Source organism: Sinocyclocheilus anshuiensis, unplaced genomic scaffold (genome assembly GCF_001515605.1).
Source record: "Sinocyclocheilus anshuiensis isolate Anshui unplaced genomic scaffold, SAMN03320099.WGS_v1.1 scaffold988, whole genome shotgun sequence".
In the NCBI taxonomy this organism is placed as follows: domain Eukaryota; kingdom Metazoa; phylum Chordata; class Actinopteri; order Cypriniformes; family Cyprinidae; genus Sinocyclocheilus; species Sinocyclocheilus anshuiensis.
Genome location: NW_015548246.1, coordinates 721823 through 738271, shown reverse-complemented (window position 1 = coordinate 738271; position 16449 = coordinate 721823). Strand labels below are relative to the sequence as shown.

At 34.4% G+C, this 16449-nt stretch overlaps 1 protein-coding gene across 6 annotated transcripts in view; it reads left to right on the top strand.

Annotated features, from left to right (window-relative positions):
- The window catches only part of LOC107655281 (arf-GAP with coiled-coil, ANK repeat and PH domain-containing protein 2-like), a 25821-nt gene extending 9372 nt beyond the window's left edge, over positions 1-16449 (top strand). For 2 of the 6 annotated variants that reach the window (XM_016442729.1, XM_016442734.1), the window contains 14 exons: positions 2126-2238; positions 2325-2376; positions 2454-2554; positions 4835-4940; positions 5021-5229; positions 5316-5385; positions 5710-5804; positions 7385-7560; positions 7767-7847; positions 11205-11297; positions 11391-11614; positions 12659-12768; positions 12912-13022; positions 13113-13692. In XM_016442729.1, coding sequence (XP_016298215.1) covers positions 2126-2238; positions 2325-2376; positions 2454-2554; positions 4835-4940; positions 5021-5229; positions 5316-5385; positions 5710-5804; positions 7385-7560; positions 7767-7847; positions 11205-11297; positions 11391-11614; positions 12659-12768; positions 12912-13022; positions 13113-13260 — 1689 coding nt within the window. In that variant the 3' untranslated portion in view covers positions 13261-13692. Of the gene's footprint in view, positions 1-2125; positions 2239-2324; positions 2377-2453; positions 2555-4834; positions 4941-5020; positions 5230-5315; positions 5386-5709; positions 5805-7384; positions 7561-7766; positions 7848-11204; positions 11298-11390; positions 11615-12658; positions 12769-12911; positions 13023-13112; positions 13693-15472 lie in introns of those variants that run through there. The other 4 variants (XM_016442731.1, XM_016442730.1, XM_016442733.1 and 1 more) reach the window with 4 other exon arrangements.

Genomic DNA, 16449 nt, shown 5'->3' with positions numbered 1-16449 from the left:
GTATATATATATATATATATATATATATATATATATATAAAAACAAAAAACTTTAATTTTGCATGCGACTAAACATGATTAACCCTTTGACAGCAAACTTATTTATTTATTTAAAGCAAAATATATAATATTTAATGCAAAATTCATGCTAATAATGCTCAACCCCCTAAAATTAACCAAAGCTGCCCTTGTTTGAGTTTTCTGTAGGTCACTTTGAATAAAGTGTCTATTAAATGGTTAGTTGGTTGAGTGGGAGTCTTACGGTTTGTGGGTTCTGTTCTCCGCTGAGATATGATGTAAGATCTGTTAGTAGTGCGGCCTAGAGCAGATCAGACTGGATTCAGGCTGTAAACTAACCTCCTCTACTAGTATGTCACTCTTATCTGTCTTCAGCTGCTTGAGGTTTCACAGACAAAAACGCAGGATCCAGTGACGCTCTAGTGTTACTGTAGCTCTGGTAGTCTGAGCTCAGCCAGGCTTGACTTAACTAGTCTGAGCTCAGCCGAGCTCACATGACATCTACAGGAAGCAGGGATCTTAGATTGTTCTTGAGGTGAACAAGACCCAGTGGCCAGAGCGGCATATTAGGATTTCGTGCAGTACTGTGATGTTATGCCCACTGCGCTAGGGCTGGGTAAACAAAATATTGATTTCTCGATTGTAATTGATTCTCATTTTTACGAAACGATATCGATTCTTAAATCCCAAGAATAGATTAGTCTAGCCTGTTTTCAGTTAATCACAGTAAGCTTTGTGCGTTGTTACGTTTGATATGCAACACATTCTCAGATTTCAAATGCTGTCCATTTTATTACAATATTCAAACAATAAATGCCGTTTTGGCATTGTTTAATGGGGAGTGACCGATCGCTGTAGCGCCTCAGCTTCTGCTTTAATAAGCACGAAATAAACAAGAATAAACATACGAAGGTATGTAAAAAAAAAAAAAAAAAAAAAAAAAACAAAGAAAGTATTGAAAAAAAAAAAAAAAAAAAAAGAGTACAACTTACCGAAATCTCATGGAAACGCTCAATCAGTGTTTCAAACTCGGAATGACGTCAATATAACAGCTTGTAAACAGTAGCTATGTTTCAGTCACCGTTTTAATACGCATTTTAAAGTATCGCATCAGAAATGAGTGATGGGAATGCCAAATTTCGAATAAAAATCCCTTAGTTCCCCAAAAAAGTTTTTACACTCGCTTGAGGTGGTTTTTGACTTGTGCGAGAAAGTGTTAATGTGAATAATGGAAGTTGGAAATACATTTGCTGAACAAATTCTACTATGCGCATCAAAAAAGTAATGTGACTTTGCGCGATGGGACGGCAAAACCTGAATAACCAGCGGACCGATCTTGTTGCACAGCATCTGAAATGTTGTTATGGTCATTCTGAAGTGCCCGAGCAAAGTCTGTCGTATTTCTGCATAATTGCCTTACACGACTGCATTCCCAAACAGCAGGCATCCACCTCCGAAAGAAATGTCAGCATTTATTTTGTTTCGTCTGCTCGCTCTGAGGCGCAAGTAATTTATTATCTATTATATATTAATAATTTGTCATCATTTACTCACCCTCATGTCGTTCCAAACCTGCAGACGTTTCTTTGTTGAACACAAAAAACAAAAACAAAAGAGATTTTGAAGAACCAAACAGTTGTTGGTCCCTTCCAAGGAAATACTATGGAAGTCAATGGGGTCCATCAACTGTTTGATTACCAGCATGCTTTAAAATATCTTCCTTTATGTTCAGCATAAGAAAGAAACTCATACAGGTTTGGAACAAAACAAGGGCGAGTAAATGATGACAGGATTTTCATTTTGGGGTGAACGATCCCTTTAAATGAAATGTAAACATAAAGATCTGGAACAGTAACCAGAAGGTTGTAGGTTTGAATCCCATATAATAATTAAAGGGTTAGAGCTGTAACAGATCTGACAGAGGCTGAGATCAAGTATAATGTTCTTCTTGCGATCTTCATGTAATGTTTGTTGTAGCCAAGTACTTCATTTTACAAAGCTTTTATCATCCACGTATCGTCCATTAAGCAAAACGTTGGCTTCATGTGGCTAATAATTGCTGTATTAAGATCTGAAAAGCTCAGTTCAACACTGTTGTCGTGCTCAGGACTTCTCAAATGACGACACCAAGCTGGAGTACAATGTGGACGCAGAGAATGGGATCGTCATGGAGGGATATCTGTTTAAGAGGGCCAGCAACGCCTTCAAAACCTGGAACAGGTCTGGGACAAGACAAAATCGTACTGCGCCCGCTTACGTAGACGCTGACTAAATGTTCATTGTCGCTAACTGCGTTTTCTTTGTAGGCGGTGGTTCTCAATTCAGAACAATCAGCTAGTGTACCAAAAGAAATTTAAGGTGAATATAAGAAGAACCGACAGTAATTTCTAACTCCAGCTGTGTGTTTAGCACTCATTTTGGCATTTTTATTTCAGGATAACCCTACGGTTGTGGTGGAGGACTTGAGGTTATGCACCGTCAAACACTGCGAGGACATCGAGCGCAGATTCTGCTTCGAAGTGGTTTCTCCAACAAAGTGAGTTGAAGCACACAGTTCTGATTCTCATATCTGTTATGATTAGTTTTTGCAAGGAACACAAGTTGCACGTTCACTATTTGAACACAATAATTTAAATGTGCTACTTTTCTGTTAATTTAAATGATAAAGTGTCATTTCTGTGCTGCAATTATCTATAATTATAATTATAATGGCTGAGATTGTGGAAATTGTTGGTCATATATAAAATACAAATCGTAGGTGTTACATTTGTTACAAATGCTACATCACTTGTAACTAGTGTTTTTGTGAAACTAGTTTATTTGTAACCAAAACTATTAAAATCGTTTTCAGTAATTGCGATAAAGCTGACATAAAATAGTTAAAATAAATTATAAATAATTTTTGGTAACACTTTATTTTAAGGTGTCCTTGTTACACGTTACATGTACTTACTATTATAATAACAATAAATTATGCATAATTACATACAAGTAACCCTAAGCCAAACCCTAACCATATAGTAAGTACATGTAGTTAATTAATATTTCTCAAGTACTTAAATGTATAATTACACTGTAACAAGGACATCTTAAAATAAAGTGTAACCTTGTTATTTTATAAATATTAAAAATAAATAAAAAATAAATAAATATTAGATAAAAAAAATAGAAGTGTTGCCGAAATGTAAGTACTCAAATGACTGAAACTGAAATCGGTTTTAAAAAAAGTAATGAAAACTAATGAAAACAAAAAAGCATGTAACAAAACTACTAAAATTAAAATGAAAATTGAAAGTGTAATAAGAAAAGTTAATTCAATAGTATAAAAAATAAGGTTACACTTTATTTTAAGGTGTCCTTGTTACAGTGTAATTATACATTTAAGTACTTGAGAAATATTAATTAACTACATGTATTTACTATATGGTTAGGGTTAGGGTTAGGGTTTGGCTTAGGGTTACTTGCATGTAATTATGCATAATTTATTGTTATTATTATAGTAAGTACATGTAACGTGTAACAAGGACACCTTAAAATAAAGTGTTACCAAAAATATTACTTGTAAAAAAAATTTTTAAAAACAGCATATATAAAAAAGTAAACTTTACTTTACAAAAGTACTTTAAAAAAGTAGTCCAGTATATTGATATGTAACATTTTTCCCAATCTGTCTTTTGTCTTTTTTACAGTAAAAATACCTGAACATCCATTACAAATAAAACGCATAAAAATGTTACGTTACATTTCTTGTTTCTAGATTATATTTTTTAAATATTATTTTTCTAACCAGTTTTGCAAACTGTTTCTGTTTTTAATCATAGCATGAATAAAATGTCATAGCTTAGGCCAAAAATGAATGAATGAATGGCGTTTGATATGTATTTTATGTATTTAGAAGTAAGGTTTATTTTTCTCAACACTTTTTCAAACTTACGTGTGTGTATACAGTTGAGGTCAAAAGTTTACATCCCCCTTTCAGAATCTGCAAAATATTAGTTATTTTACCAAAATAAGAGGGATCATACAAAATGCATGTTACTATTTATTTAGTACTGACCTAAATAAGATATTTCACACAAAAGATGTTTACATATAGGCCACAAGAGAAAATAATAGTTGAATTTATAAAAATGACCCCGTTCAAAAGTTTACATGATTCTTAATACTGTGTTGTTACCTGAATTTTTTGTTTAGTGATAGTTGTTCATGAGTCCCTTGTTTGTCCTGAACAGTTAAACTGGCTGCTGTTCTTCAGAAAAATCCCTCAGGTCCCACAAATTCTTTGGTTTTCCAGCATTTTTGTGTATTTGAACCCTTTCCAGCAATGACTGTATGATTTTGAGATGCATCTTTTCACACTGAGGACAACTGAGGGACTCATATGCAACTATTACAGAAGGTTCAAACATTCACCGATGCTCCAGAAGGAAGAACCATGCATTAAGAGCCGGGGGGTGAAAACTTTTGAACAGAATGGAGGTGTACATTTTTCTTATTTTGTCTAAATATATATATTTATATATATTTCGTTTAGTACTGCCCTTCAAAGGCTACAGAAGATAGTTACATGTTTCCCAGAAGACAAAATAAGTGAAATTTACCCTGATCTTCAAATTCAAAAAGTTTTCACCCCCCTGGCTCTTAATGCATGCTTTTTCCTTCTGCGAGATCGCTTTTCCTCCATCTCGCAGTTTATGTCTAAAAATGATTTCTTGATATTTTACTGGAAAACAAGACAAAATACTGATAAACATGATGATTATCTTTCAGTGCGTATGTCATACTGTACATATGATTGATGTTGTTTCTGTTAAAGGAGCTGTATGATGCAAGCAGACTCTGAAAAACTCCGACAAGCCTGGATCAAAGCCGTCCAAAACAGCATCGCCACAGCCTTCAGAGACAAAGCAGAGGACGCCGAGGTAGCGCAGCTTCTCTCTCATCCGGCTATAGTTCATGCCGCGCTACAGGCGCCTTGCTAACAGTGCGATGTGTTTGGCAGAAGATGGACGGGAAGTCGTCCACATCGACGTGCAGCCTGGACTCGGCCGGCGAGGTGAAGGAGAGGAGTCTGAAGGGCGAGAGCGCGCTGCAGAGGGTCATGGGCATCGGCGGGAACAGCATCTGCTGCGACTGCGGTCAGCCGGAGCCGTGCTGGGCCAGCATCAACCTGGGCATCACGCTCTGCATCCAGTGCTCGGGCATTCACAGGTGTGTGTGTGTGTGTATGAGACAGAAGATATCAGACAGTGTGTTGTGTGATTTATTAACAATACTGGGGTTTTTTTGTTTGTCAGGAGTCTTGGCGTTCATTTCTCGAAGGTCAGGTCTCTGACGCTGGACACGTGGGAGCCTGAGCTGCTCAAGGTGAGTCGTGACGAACATACGGATGGAAACAAACTTCAGTCCAGATGCTGCCGTCCTTCGGAGAACATCAGCAGCTCTTTCATCTCGTACGCCGTGAATTCAGAGATGCTTTTCTGACACGCTGAGGATCGGTGTAGCAAGTTTTGTTTTTCTGTTCAGATGTCTTCATTTAAGAAACAGATTTGATTATAAAAAGACATTTCTCAAGATTTTTTTTTTCCTCTTTCCAAAGTGGTCCAGCTTTCGAATAATAATAATAATAATAATAAAAAACCTTCTTCAGTTCTTATATATGAATTAATGATGCAGTTACTTTTTGTATAGCTGATGTGTGAGCTGGGAAATGGTGTCATAAATCAGATCTACGAGGCTCGGCGAGAAGAATTAGGAGCCAGGAAACCACAACCAGGAGATCCCAGGTACTGCACAGGCATTTTATTTAATTAAAATTTTTTTTTTGTTTGTTTCGTTGAATTTATTTAATTTTTTTTTTGTTCATAAATATATATTTTAATATGTAATTGGAAATTAATTGTTTTATTAAGCAAGAATGCATAAAATTGATTAATAGTGACAGTAAAGTCATTTATAATGTTTCAACATTGTTAATAATAATACATGTTTCTTGAGCAGCAGATCAGCATATTATAATGATTTCTGAAGGATCACGTGACACTAAAGACTGGAGTAATGGTGCTGAAAATTCAGCTTTTTGAAATCGTAATAATATTTCACAGTATTACTGTATTTTTTACTTTTTACTAAAAAAATAATTTAAAAAAACTCTTACTGGACACAAACTTTTGAACAGTAGTTTGAACATGTAAGATTTTTAATGTTTTTTTTTTGTTTTGTTTTTTTTTAAGAAGTCACTTCTGCTCACCAAGCCGGCATTTGTTTGCAAAATTATGAAATATTAAATTTAAATATTTTATTAAAATAACTGTTTTCTATCTGAATATATTTTAAAATGTAATTTATTTCTGTGATCAAAGCTGTATTTTCAGCGTCATGTCTCCAGTCTTCAGTGTCACATGATCCTTCAGAAATCATTCTAATATACTGATTTGCTGCTCAAGAAAAAAAAAATATTATGTTGAAAACAGCCAAGTAGAATTTTTTCAGGATTCTTTGATAAATAGAAAGTTCAGAAGAACAGCATTTATCTGAAATAGAAATATTTTGTAACATTATAAATGTCTTTATTATCACTTTTGACAAATTCAAAGCATCCTTGCTAAATAAAAGTATTAATTTCTATAATTTCTTATATAAATGTTCTATAATTTCTATAATATATATATATACTGTCTTCAAGCTCTTGAATGGTATAGTGTATAATGTTACAAAAGCTTTTTATTTCAGATAAATGCTGATCTTTGGATCTTTCTATTCATCGAAGTATCCTGAAAAAAAAATGACTCAACTGTTTTAAATATTGATACTAATGATAATAATCAGAAATGTTTCTTGAGCACTTAATCAGCATATTATACTGATTTCTGAAGGATCATGTGACACTGAAGACTGGAGTAATGATGCTGCAAATTCAGCTTTACGTTACAGGAATAAATTAGATTTAAAAATTTATTCAAATAGAAAACAGTTATATTAAATAGTAAAACTATTCCACAATTTGACTGCTTTCGCTGTATTTTGGATCAAATAAATGCAGGCTTGGTGAGCAGAAGAGACTTCTTTCAAGTAGTGATGGCAGTAGATCACGTTTTAGATTTTAGAAAAGTAATCTTTCAGAATGCAAACCAAATGACAGATCAATATCATGTGGATTTTTATTTTAGTTTAGTCTGTTGCATAAAGCTTGCATGGTTCATTTTATACAACAGCGTGTCTGTAACATGTTGCTGGTTTCAGAGATAGTACACAGTATAGTAAAGTTAAACGTGGAACAAGAAAACCCAAGATGACTTTCTACCATTACTAATGAAAAACTAAATGCATGTTGAGGTGAGAAAGCTGATCACTTGTGTCTCCTCAGGCATGAGGTGGAGGCCTACATCAAAGCCAAGTACGTGGAGCGCAGGTTTGTGCAGAGACGCTCCGAAGACGAGACCAGACAGAAGGTTTTATCACTGAGGCAACAGGATAAACGTCTCAGCGGCTGCTCTGAAGCTCGATCTGGACTGTCAGCGTCAACAGCGTCTGCTTCCTCAGGTGAGAGGACCGTCACGTCTGCTTCTGCTGCAGCTTTACCCTCTGCTGGCTCCCTTTAACCTTTGCTTTAACCTGCTGGTAACCTCCGAGTGATGTGTTGGGATCAGCTAGACGGATGTTTGAACTGGTTTGACTCTGTGTTTCTGCTCCTCTCTGTGTCTGTGTGTGCGATCCTAACGCTGCTCTGGGCTTTTGTGTTGTTGAAGCGAGCCACGAGTCTCTCTTCTGTGGAGATGAGCTCGATTCTCTCTTCTCCTACTTTAACTCCTCCGCCAGGCCCTGCTGTCGTAAGTACAGCTGTGTGTGTGTCTCCCGCAGAACTCACAGCGTCACAGCTGCATCACTTTCATTTCACGAGTGGGAATTTGAATTGAATTGAATCGAATCCAGGGTTATTATAGTAGGCTTAAACTAACCTAAACTCAACTCAACTAAACTCAACTGAAATAAAAAAAAATAAAAAATAGTAAAATAGACTAAAATTGTTACTTGTTAACTGAAATAAATAAAAGCTTGTTAACAAGGCAATATTTATCATTTTCATTTAGTTTAACGTGTTTTACTAAAACTAAATGAAAATAAAATTTACAAAAACTATATAGACATTTAAAAACAACAAAACAAAAATAATAATAAATTAATAAAAATGTCAAAAACACAACAAAATTAAATCTTTAACAAAAATAACGAAAGCAGAAAATGACAAAATAAAATCTAAATAATTTGGTCAATATCAAAATATAATAGTATTTTGACTAATTAACTATTTTTGTTTGGTTTTTGATTAATTTTTGCTTTTTTAAGGGGGAGGGGTTCTTTTGTAGTTTTTGTTTTGTTGTTTTGTGTAGTTTTTAGCTTTTTGTTTTGTTTTGCTTTTTTATTTAATTTTTTTTTTAGTTTCGGTTTTTTTGTTTCTTTTATTTTTACTTTGATTTTCTTTTTGTTTCATTTTTGCTTTTTGTTTTGTTGCTTTGTTTATTGGGGAGAGGTTTCTTTTATATGTTTTGTTTTTGTTTTGTAGTAGTTTGCTTTTTTGTTTGTTTGGTTGGTTTATTTTTTATTGTTTTTTTTGTTAATTTTTTATTTGTTTTTTTTTGTTTGTTTTTCATTTTATTTGTATGTTTTTCTGCTTTGTTTTGTCAACTTACAGCAACTAATTGTACAAAATAATTTATATTTCTTTTAAAATAATATGTGCTTTACTTTCAAATAATAAATGCTCCTGGATTTATTGTATGATTCATCAGTGCATGTAAAATTTAAATGCATCACATTACAGAAGTATTATGGATTATGAATGCTGTTTTATTGTGATCTTACAAAACACAACAAAACATTCAAAAAAGTTTATAAAAAAATGTACATATAAGCTGAAAATTCAACTAAATTAGTCATAAAAAAATTTTACTTATAAACATAATTCATATTATTAATTTTGACTAATTACACCTATTTATTGCCAATGATGTATTCGATCATGCACAATAGATTATTTTAAACAGGAAAACACAATAAATGCTTTTACTTTTAAATAATACATTTGTAATATGTCGATACATTTCTTTAACTGATTAGACAGGTTTCTTAAAAACTAAATTAAATACTGTCAGAGTGATTATTACAGCCATAAAACAGATTTTAAATTTCCCATAAGCACAAAACATCCACAAATTTGTTAGCGGTTTACTTTATAAAAGTCAAAATGTGAATCTGTCCATTATACATTATATTAAGCTGTAATCTCTTAAAGTTATTAAAAATATATCATCACAAATTTCAGATATTGATTATATTAATTACATTTTAGTTTTACTGAATTCCTCCATTTGATGTGTGTACGAACATGAAAAATTAAATGTAGTACATTTGAAAAACTGCTACTATTAGCAGTTATTTGATCTTCTTTGAAGTTCATATTCACATCAAATTTAGTTTTAAATTGAATTAAAATGAAAAAATGAAATTTGCTCAATCAACACCCTGCTGGCTTTCATCTCTCCATCACTTCAACATCCCATCATACATTTCCATTGTCTTCTCCTTTGGACGTTTTTGTGCATTTCCATTAGGGATGCACCGAACTTTGGCAACCAAAATTATTTGGCCGAAAACGGCAAAAAAAAAAAAAAAAAAGCGGGGTTTTTCGGTGTACCGAACAATGACGTGACATGATCAAGCAGAGGCGCGCACTAATGCAGCAAACATGTCGGCAGTGTGGAAGCATTTAAAACTGTCCGAGAAAGACGCAAAAATCATTACAAGCACTGACAGCGAAAGACCGTTTAGGACTGCATCGCATGTCTCCAATGAAAAGAGGAAGGGGTGGTTGTTGCTGGTTTACTGTATGATGATTGAAATTGCGAAATGGCCTTAATTAAATATACTTCAGAACGTTATGTTTTCTAATACACGCACAAATTCCATGTTAAAAAATGTTCATTGTTAAGCAAATATTTTTTAATTGTTGTTTTGTAATTGATTTTTTTTTGTAAAGCAAGACAAAAAGCACATTTTGTCTATTTAATTTATGCAATGGTAAAAAAAAATGGGGAAAAAAAATCTGTGTTCGGTATTCAGCCTTTGGCCCAGTGTTTCATTTTGTTCGGTTTCAGCTTTGGCCAAGAATTTCTGTGCATCCCTAATTTCCATTGGTTTTCCTGTGTCAAGCTGTGTTTTGTGATGGTTAGCACTAGGGGTGTAACGGTACACGTATTCGTATCACACGTTCAGTACGGGTCTTTCGGTTCAGTACGCATGTGTAGAAAAACAAAGAAATCATTCGATTTTTTTCAGGAAATTCAGACAATAAATGATATTTTGGTGCTCTTTGAATGGTGCGACAGATCGCTGTATAAAGGCTCTTTACCACTAGTTTTAACGCAAAATAAACATGAATGAACAAATCATGCCTCACATAATCGCTCAATCAGTGTTTTAACCACGAAAAGACGTCAAAAAAATTGTTAAAATGTCACGTAGGATTTAATTTACCTCAGGCAAGTCATCAGTGTCCACAGCTCGTTATTTGCTAGAAAGAAGTCTAGAGAAGAGCATTTCGCGAAATATTATATGTAGTCATTATATTTTACTTTAGGCCTACCTGTTAGTGAAGTCTTTAATGCATGTTTGAATACATCTTTTAAATAAACAAGTTGTGACAGCCACTGTGTAAATGATTATATTTCAGCAACAAATAGAAATTGTATAATTCAGAAGTTAATTTGTTACATGTTAGCATACAATTATTTTTTTATTTGAGTGTTGATTATTATTATTATAGTTAAAAATAAATAGTAATTGAATTTAAGTTTGAGCTTTGTTGTTAATTGTAACCTTATAGTAATGTAAAAGGCCTCACTATAGTTACCATAAGCAGAGGTAGATTTTTAATTATTATTGAAAGAATATTTTAATTACAATTTAATTTATTTTAAGACCGATCGATTTGTTTAGTAATCAGTTGTTTAATAAATAAAAAACAACAGTTTGTTTAGTTTTTTCCTCCTGTTGTACCGAAACTATACTGAACCGTGATGTCAAAACCGAGGTACGTGCCGAACCATCGTGTTTGTGTACCGTTACAATCCTAGTTTGCACACTGTATCACAGAAGAGTGTGTGTGTAAGTGTCTCTCTGTTTGACAGTGAAAAGCCCAGACGGTGACGTGCAGAAGCTGGCAGATGGAAGCAGAGAGACGCTGAGCTCGAGCTCTTCCTCCGGCGCGCTCAACGACTCAGGTCAGTCTGATCTCCCTCGGCGCGAGCAGAGCAGAAGCTGTCCTCTAGTCTTCAGCTGTTCCTGACTCTGATTGTGTGGTTGTTCTGGTTCAGACGGCCCAGAGCTGCACATCTCCGAGCCTCAGGAGGAGTGCTCTGGGAAAGGTCTGGTGGTTTCCTGCGAGCCGCAGCAGCCGACGCCGGGCCTGCAGCTGTTCTGGGCGTCTTTCTGCCGCAGTCTGCCGGACATGGCCGAAGCGCTCGCTCACGGAGCAGCAGTCAACTGGACCAACGCCAACGAGCAGAACAGGACGCCGCTCATGATGGCTGTACACGGGGTGAGCAGCCAGAGCCACTCACTCTCTCTCACACACACACACACACGCCAGACCTGATACACTGGAGGAAAACTCACAGACTGACTTTCTCACTAGCTTTCTTCAGCAAATATTACACAAGTATTCTTCTGTGCGTGAGTGTGTTCGGTGTAGTATTTTGCTTTTTGTTTGGTTTGTTGTTTTGTTTATTTTTTGTGTGTGTGTTTAGTTTATTTTTTGTGTTTAGTTTTCTTTTGTGTTTTTTGTTTATTTTCTTTGTGTTTTTAGTTTTTTCATGTTTTGTTTTCTTTTGTGTTTTTAGTTTGTTGCTTTGTTTTCTTTTGTGTTTTGTTTAGTTTAGGTTTTTTTGCATGTTTTTGTTTTGTTTGGTTTTGTTTCATTTATTTTTGTTTTGTTTCTCTGCTTTGTTTTGCTTTTTGTTTTATTTTTGGGTTTTGTTTTCTTTTGTATGTTTTGTTTTGTGTAGTATTTTGCTTTTTGTTTTCTTTGGTTCCAGGTTTTTTTATTTTATTTTAGTTTGGTTTTCTTGGTTAAGTTTTGCTTTTTGTTTTATTTTTTGGGTTTTGTTTTCTTTTGTATGTTTTGTTTTGTGTAGTATTTTGCTTTTTGTTTTGTTTTTATTTTATTTTGTTTGCTTTGGTTTTGTTTCATTTGTTATTTTTGTTTTGTTTCTCTGCTTTGTTTTGCTTTTTGTTTTATTTTTTGGGGTTTGAATTTTTGTATGTTTTGTTTTGTGTAGTATTTGGCTTTTTTGTTTTTATTTTATTTAGTTTGCTTTGGTTTTGGCTTTGTTTAATTTGTTATTTTTGTTTTGTTTCTCTGCTTTGTTTTGCTTTTTTGTTTTGTCAACAACAACTAATTGTACACAGTAGGTTATTTTATTCTTAAAATGTGTGCTTCACTTTCAAATAATTAATGCTCCTGGTTTTATCGTATGATTCATCAGTGCATGCAAAAATGTAAATATGAAATGCATCACATTACAAAAGTATTATTATCTTGAAAGTGTCTGATGCGTTTATCACCTGTGTGTGTCTGTATCAGGGGTCTCTGGTCGCCTGTGAATTCCTGCTCCAGAATTCAGCCAGCGTCAATCAGCAGGACAATCTGGGCAGAGGACCTTTACATCACGCCACTATCCTGGGCCACACTGGGTCAGTTCTGCTCAGCACGCAGTTCTTCTTGTATAAATGTCTGCTGCGGTTTGTTTCTGACCCTTTGTTTGAATGTGCTGCTCATTTCTTAGTTGTGATTCCTGGTTTACTGTCATGAATCTATATATTTTTTTCTGCTGCAGGCAAGTGTGTTTATTTCTAAAACGGGGAGCCAATCAGAACGCAGCAGATGTCGAGAATCAAACGCCGCTTTCAATCGCCGTCGAGGCAGCAAACGCTGATATTGTCACGCTGTGAGTTGCCATTGCTGTTTGCTGTGTAGAGACATTTGTGTCAGACATAAAACATGAAGTGTGTAATGTGGTCTTGGTTTCCGTCTACAGGCTTCGGCTGGCCAAGATGAACGAGGAGATGCGTGAATCAGAAGGTCTGTACAGTCAGTCAGGTCAATATAACTCTAACAGCCCTACTGAAATGCAGTATCGGAAGTGTATGGAAGAGTTCATAAACTTACAGCTCAGAGACTCCTAACATACGGCGAAATCGCCACAACCTGAAGCAAACACACAAAACCAGTGAATGTACACGGATATCACATGAAGCTGAGCTTCATTGGGCCCCAGGATGGGTTCATCTAGTCTAGTATTTTAATGTGAAGTTAACAATAATAGGACGTTGCTGCTGGAACATGTGCAATAACTAGTCGACGTGAAAACATGCACCTTATTTGCATTGTGTATGTTTGTCTTAAAACTGTCAGTCTGTAAGAGTAGTGTGATGATAAACTCGGCCCAGCCAATGTATTCATGATCATTCCTGATATTAATCACTTCATTATACTTGAGGAAGTGTAGCAGTCTAAATCAAATCAGTATGTTTAGAAATACTACATTTATGTCTGTACAATTCAGTATTAGTTCTGGATGAGGCAACACTGTATTTGACCATAGATAATATATCAGTAATTGTTATGAATGCATGTTTTGGTAACGATTTATATGAATTGTCTAAAGAATTCATATATATATATATATGAATTCTCTAAAGAATTTATTTATATAATTGTTAAAAATTATACATTTTAATTTATTAATTAATATGTAAATTATATTGAATTATTTTTTTTTATTATATTAAAATTTTATATCGTTTTTTTGTGGAATAGCTGAAATATTTTAAGTAATTACAGTTTATGTATGTATATTACAAGGGAAATGTGACAGTCGGAATGTTACTATAAATATTATATTTTTTATTTAATTTAGCGTCTACGGAGCCCCGCACATGACATGCAAGAACAAAAATTATAAATCGTTTGCACGATTTAGCAAATCGAGGGAACGAAATAAAAAAAAAAAAATTATCTATATTGAAAATCTATTTTAGCACTTTTTTTTTTTTTTACTTAAAAAAAATATATATATTTTATGTAGCAGCCTTTTGTTTTATGCAGATCAATTGAAATTTTACAGAATTTACATTACAGAAATAAAATGAGAAAATATTCACATTTAGCATTAATTAAATCGAGGGAACGAAATAGTAAATCGTGCGCACAATTCATCAATCGAGGGAACGAAATAGTAAATCGTGCGCACAATTCATAAATCGAGGGAACGAAATGGTAAATCGTGCACACAATTCATAAATCGAGGGAACGAAATAGTAAATCGTGCTCACAATTCATAAATCGAGGGAACGAAATGGTAAATCGTGCGCACAATTCATAAATCGAGGGAACGAAATTGTAAATCGTGCGCACAATTCATAAATCGAGGGAACTAAATAGTAAATCATGCGCACAATTTATAAATCGAGGGAACGAAATAGTAAATCGTGCGCACAATTTAGCCTACTATTTTTTTTATTTTTTTTTCTGCATGCCGTGTGCGGGGCTCCGTAAGCGTCAATGAACGTGCCAAATGAGTTCATCTAATCACTAGCTAGAGTTGTGGGACTGGCATCGGTCACAGAGGGGCGCAGTAGAGCTGGACTTTACTGCTGGTCGCACAGACACATATGGAGCTTCGTTCAAAAGAGTTTAATTTTCTCCCTCCATTTGGCGACAGGTGTTTCCCTCTTAGAATTTCACTCATTTTAAATGAGCTCTTTTAAACAACCTTATAATTCAACACTTAAGCATCATATGGTTACTGCAATCTCTTTACTGAGCACAGTCTAAAAGCCGAGTCTCAGGTTTATTATGCAAATAAAAAAAAAACATGAAGGTGTTTACAAGGTTGTAAGTGATGGAATTATAGTTTTGCAAATTATGAAATACTGTTGTATATACCATGTTATATATTTGTGAGCAGCTCTCTTCATTTATCTGCTTTGTTTCTCTGTCACTGTTGGCACTGATTATTTTATGTGGTAATTTTGCCACAACTGCCAAACGTCTGTATCTCTCACGTAACTCGTATTGAACCCAGAACGTCTCTTTAAACGGAAATGTTCGCTATTGACAATATTTCATCAAAATGTGCTACTACATGCTAAATATCAATGTAAATAGTCAATAAACGTACTTCATATGCATCGTTTGGTGTCATGTGCTTTTCACCTCTGCATTTCCTCCTTTCCTCCTGCGATCTCCTGCTGAGTTTCTGCTCTGAAGTAGCACAGGTATGAGTTCATCTCTCTGTGTCTGTGCGAGTTTTGATTAGTCGTGTGTGTGTTTAGTGCTTGATGCAGGTAAATGGCACTCTGCTTCCTCCATAATCAAGCGGTTTTCTCTTTGCAGGAGATGAGACGTACCAGGACATTTTCCAAGACTTCTCGCAGATGGCATCGAACGACCCTGACAAACTCAACCGCTACTGAGCAGATTTTGGACGGTATATCACACCACAACAACCTCCTTATAACTGCAGTTTGGGATTTTTTTTTTTCCAAAATCGGATTAAAATGAAATGTTTTCATTGTTAGGTTTTGTCTTAATTTTTAATGAAATCAGTGTTGTTGCCCACAAAATAATCTGGGTGACACCAGTTGAATTGTTTCTTTTTTATTGTAAATGTAGCTAAAACTATTTCATATAGGATTTAATTGATGAATCCATTGGCTGTATCTATATAGATTTTCAGATGCATATGTGTAATGTAATATTTAAGCCATAGGACTTCATTTATGAAATGTGCCGAATGCATTTGTGTTCGTAAATGTGATTGGTTTTACAAACAAATTCATTCTGCTCGTGTGTTACAAATGAGGGGTTTTAGCTAAATAGTACATTTTAGTAAATTGCATTGGGGTGTGATTGTAGAGCAGAGATGAAACCATTTAAGTTTCCATAATATCAATTTTAAAAACTATACTTTCATTACGTCATTTACTTGTGCCTTTTTGAAAGCGAAAATCTTGTGAAAACTCGTTTTAGCATGAACGCCCCACTTTCTTTATATGTCCCAATAGTGTACAAGTGAAGCCACAGTGTAAGGGTGTCAATTGTGTATATTCTGTACATATGTCATCTTGGGCTGGGAAGTTTTTGTGGTACTTCAAATGTTGTAATAAGCTTGTTTGGATTTTTGTGCTTTTTTTTTTTGCCCCTTTATTCATTCTGTAATCATCTCTGTATGATCCATGCAGTTTTTAAGATTATTTTATCCACTGCGAATGTCTGACTGAAAATATCTCAAAATATATTAAATTGTTTTCTCTACATTTTTTATAATGCCGCCTTATTCATTACCTAAGCAGGTTAACATATTTAGCATT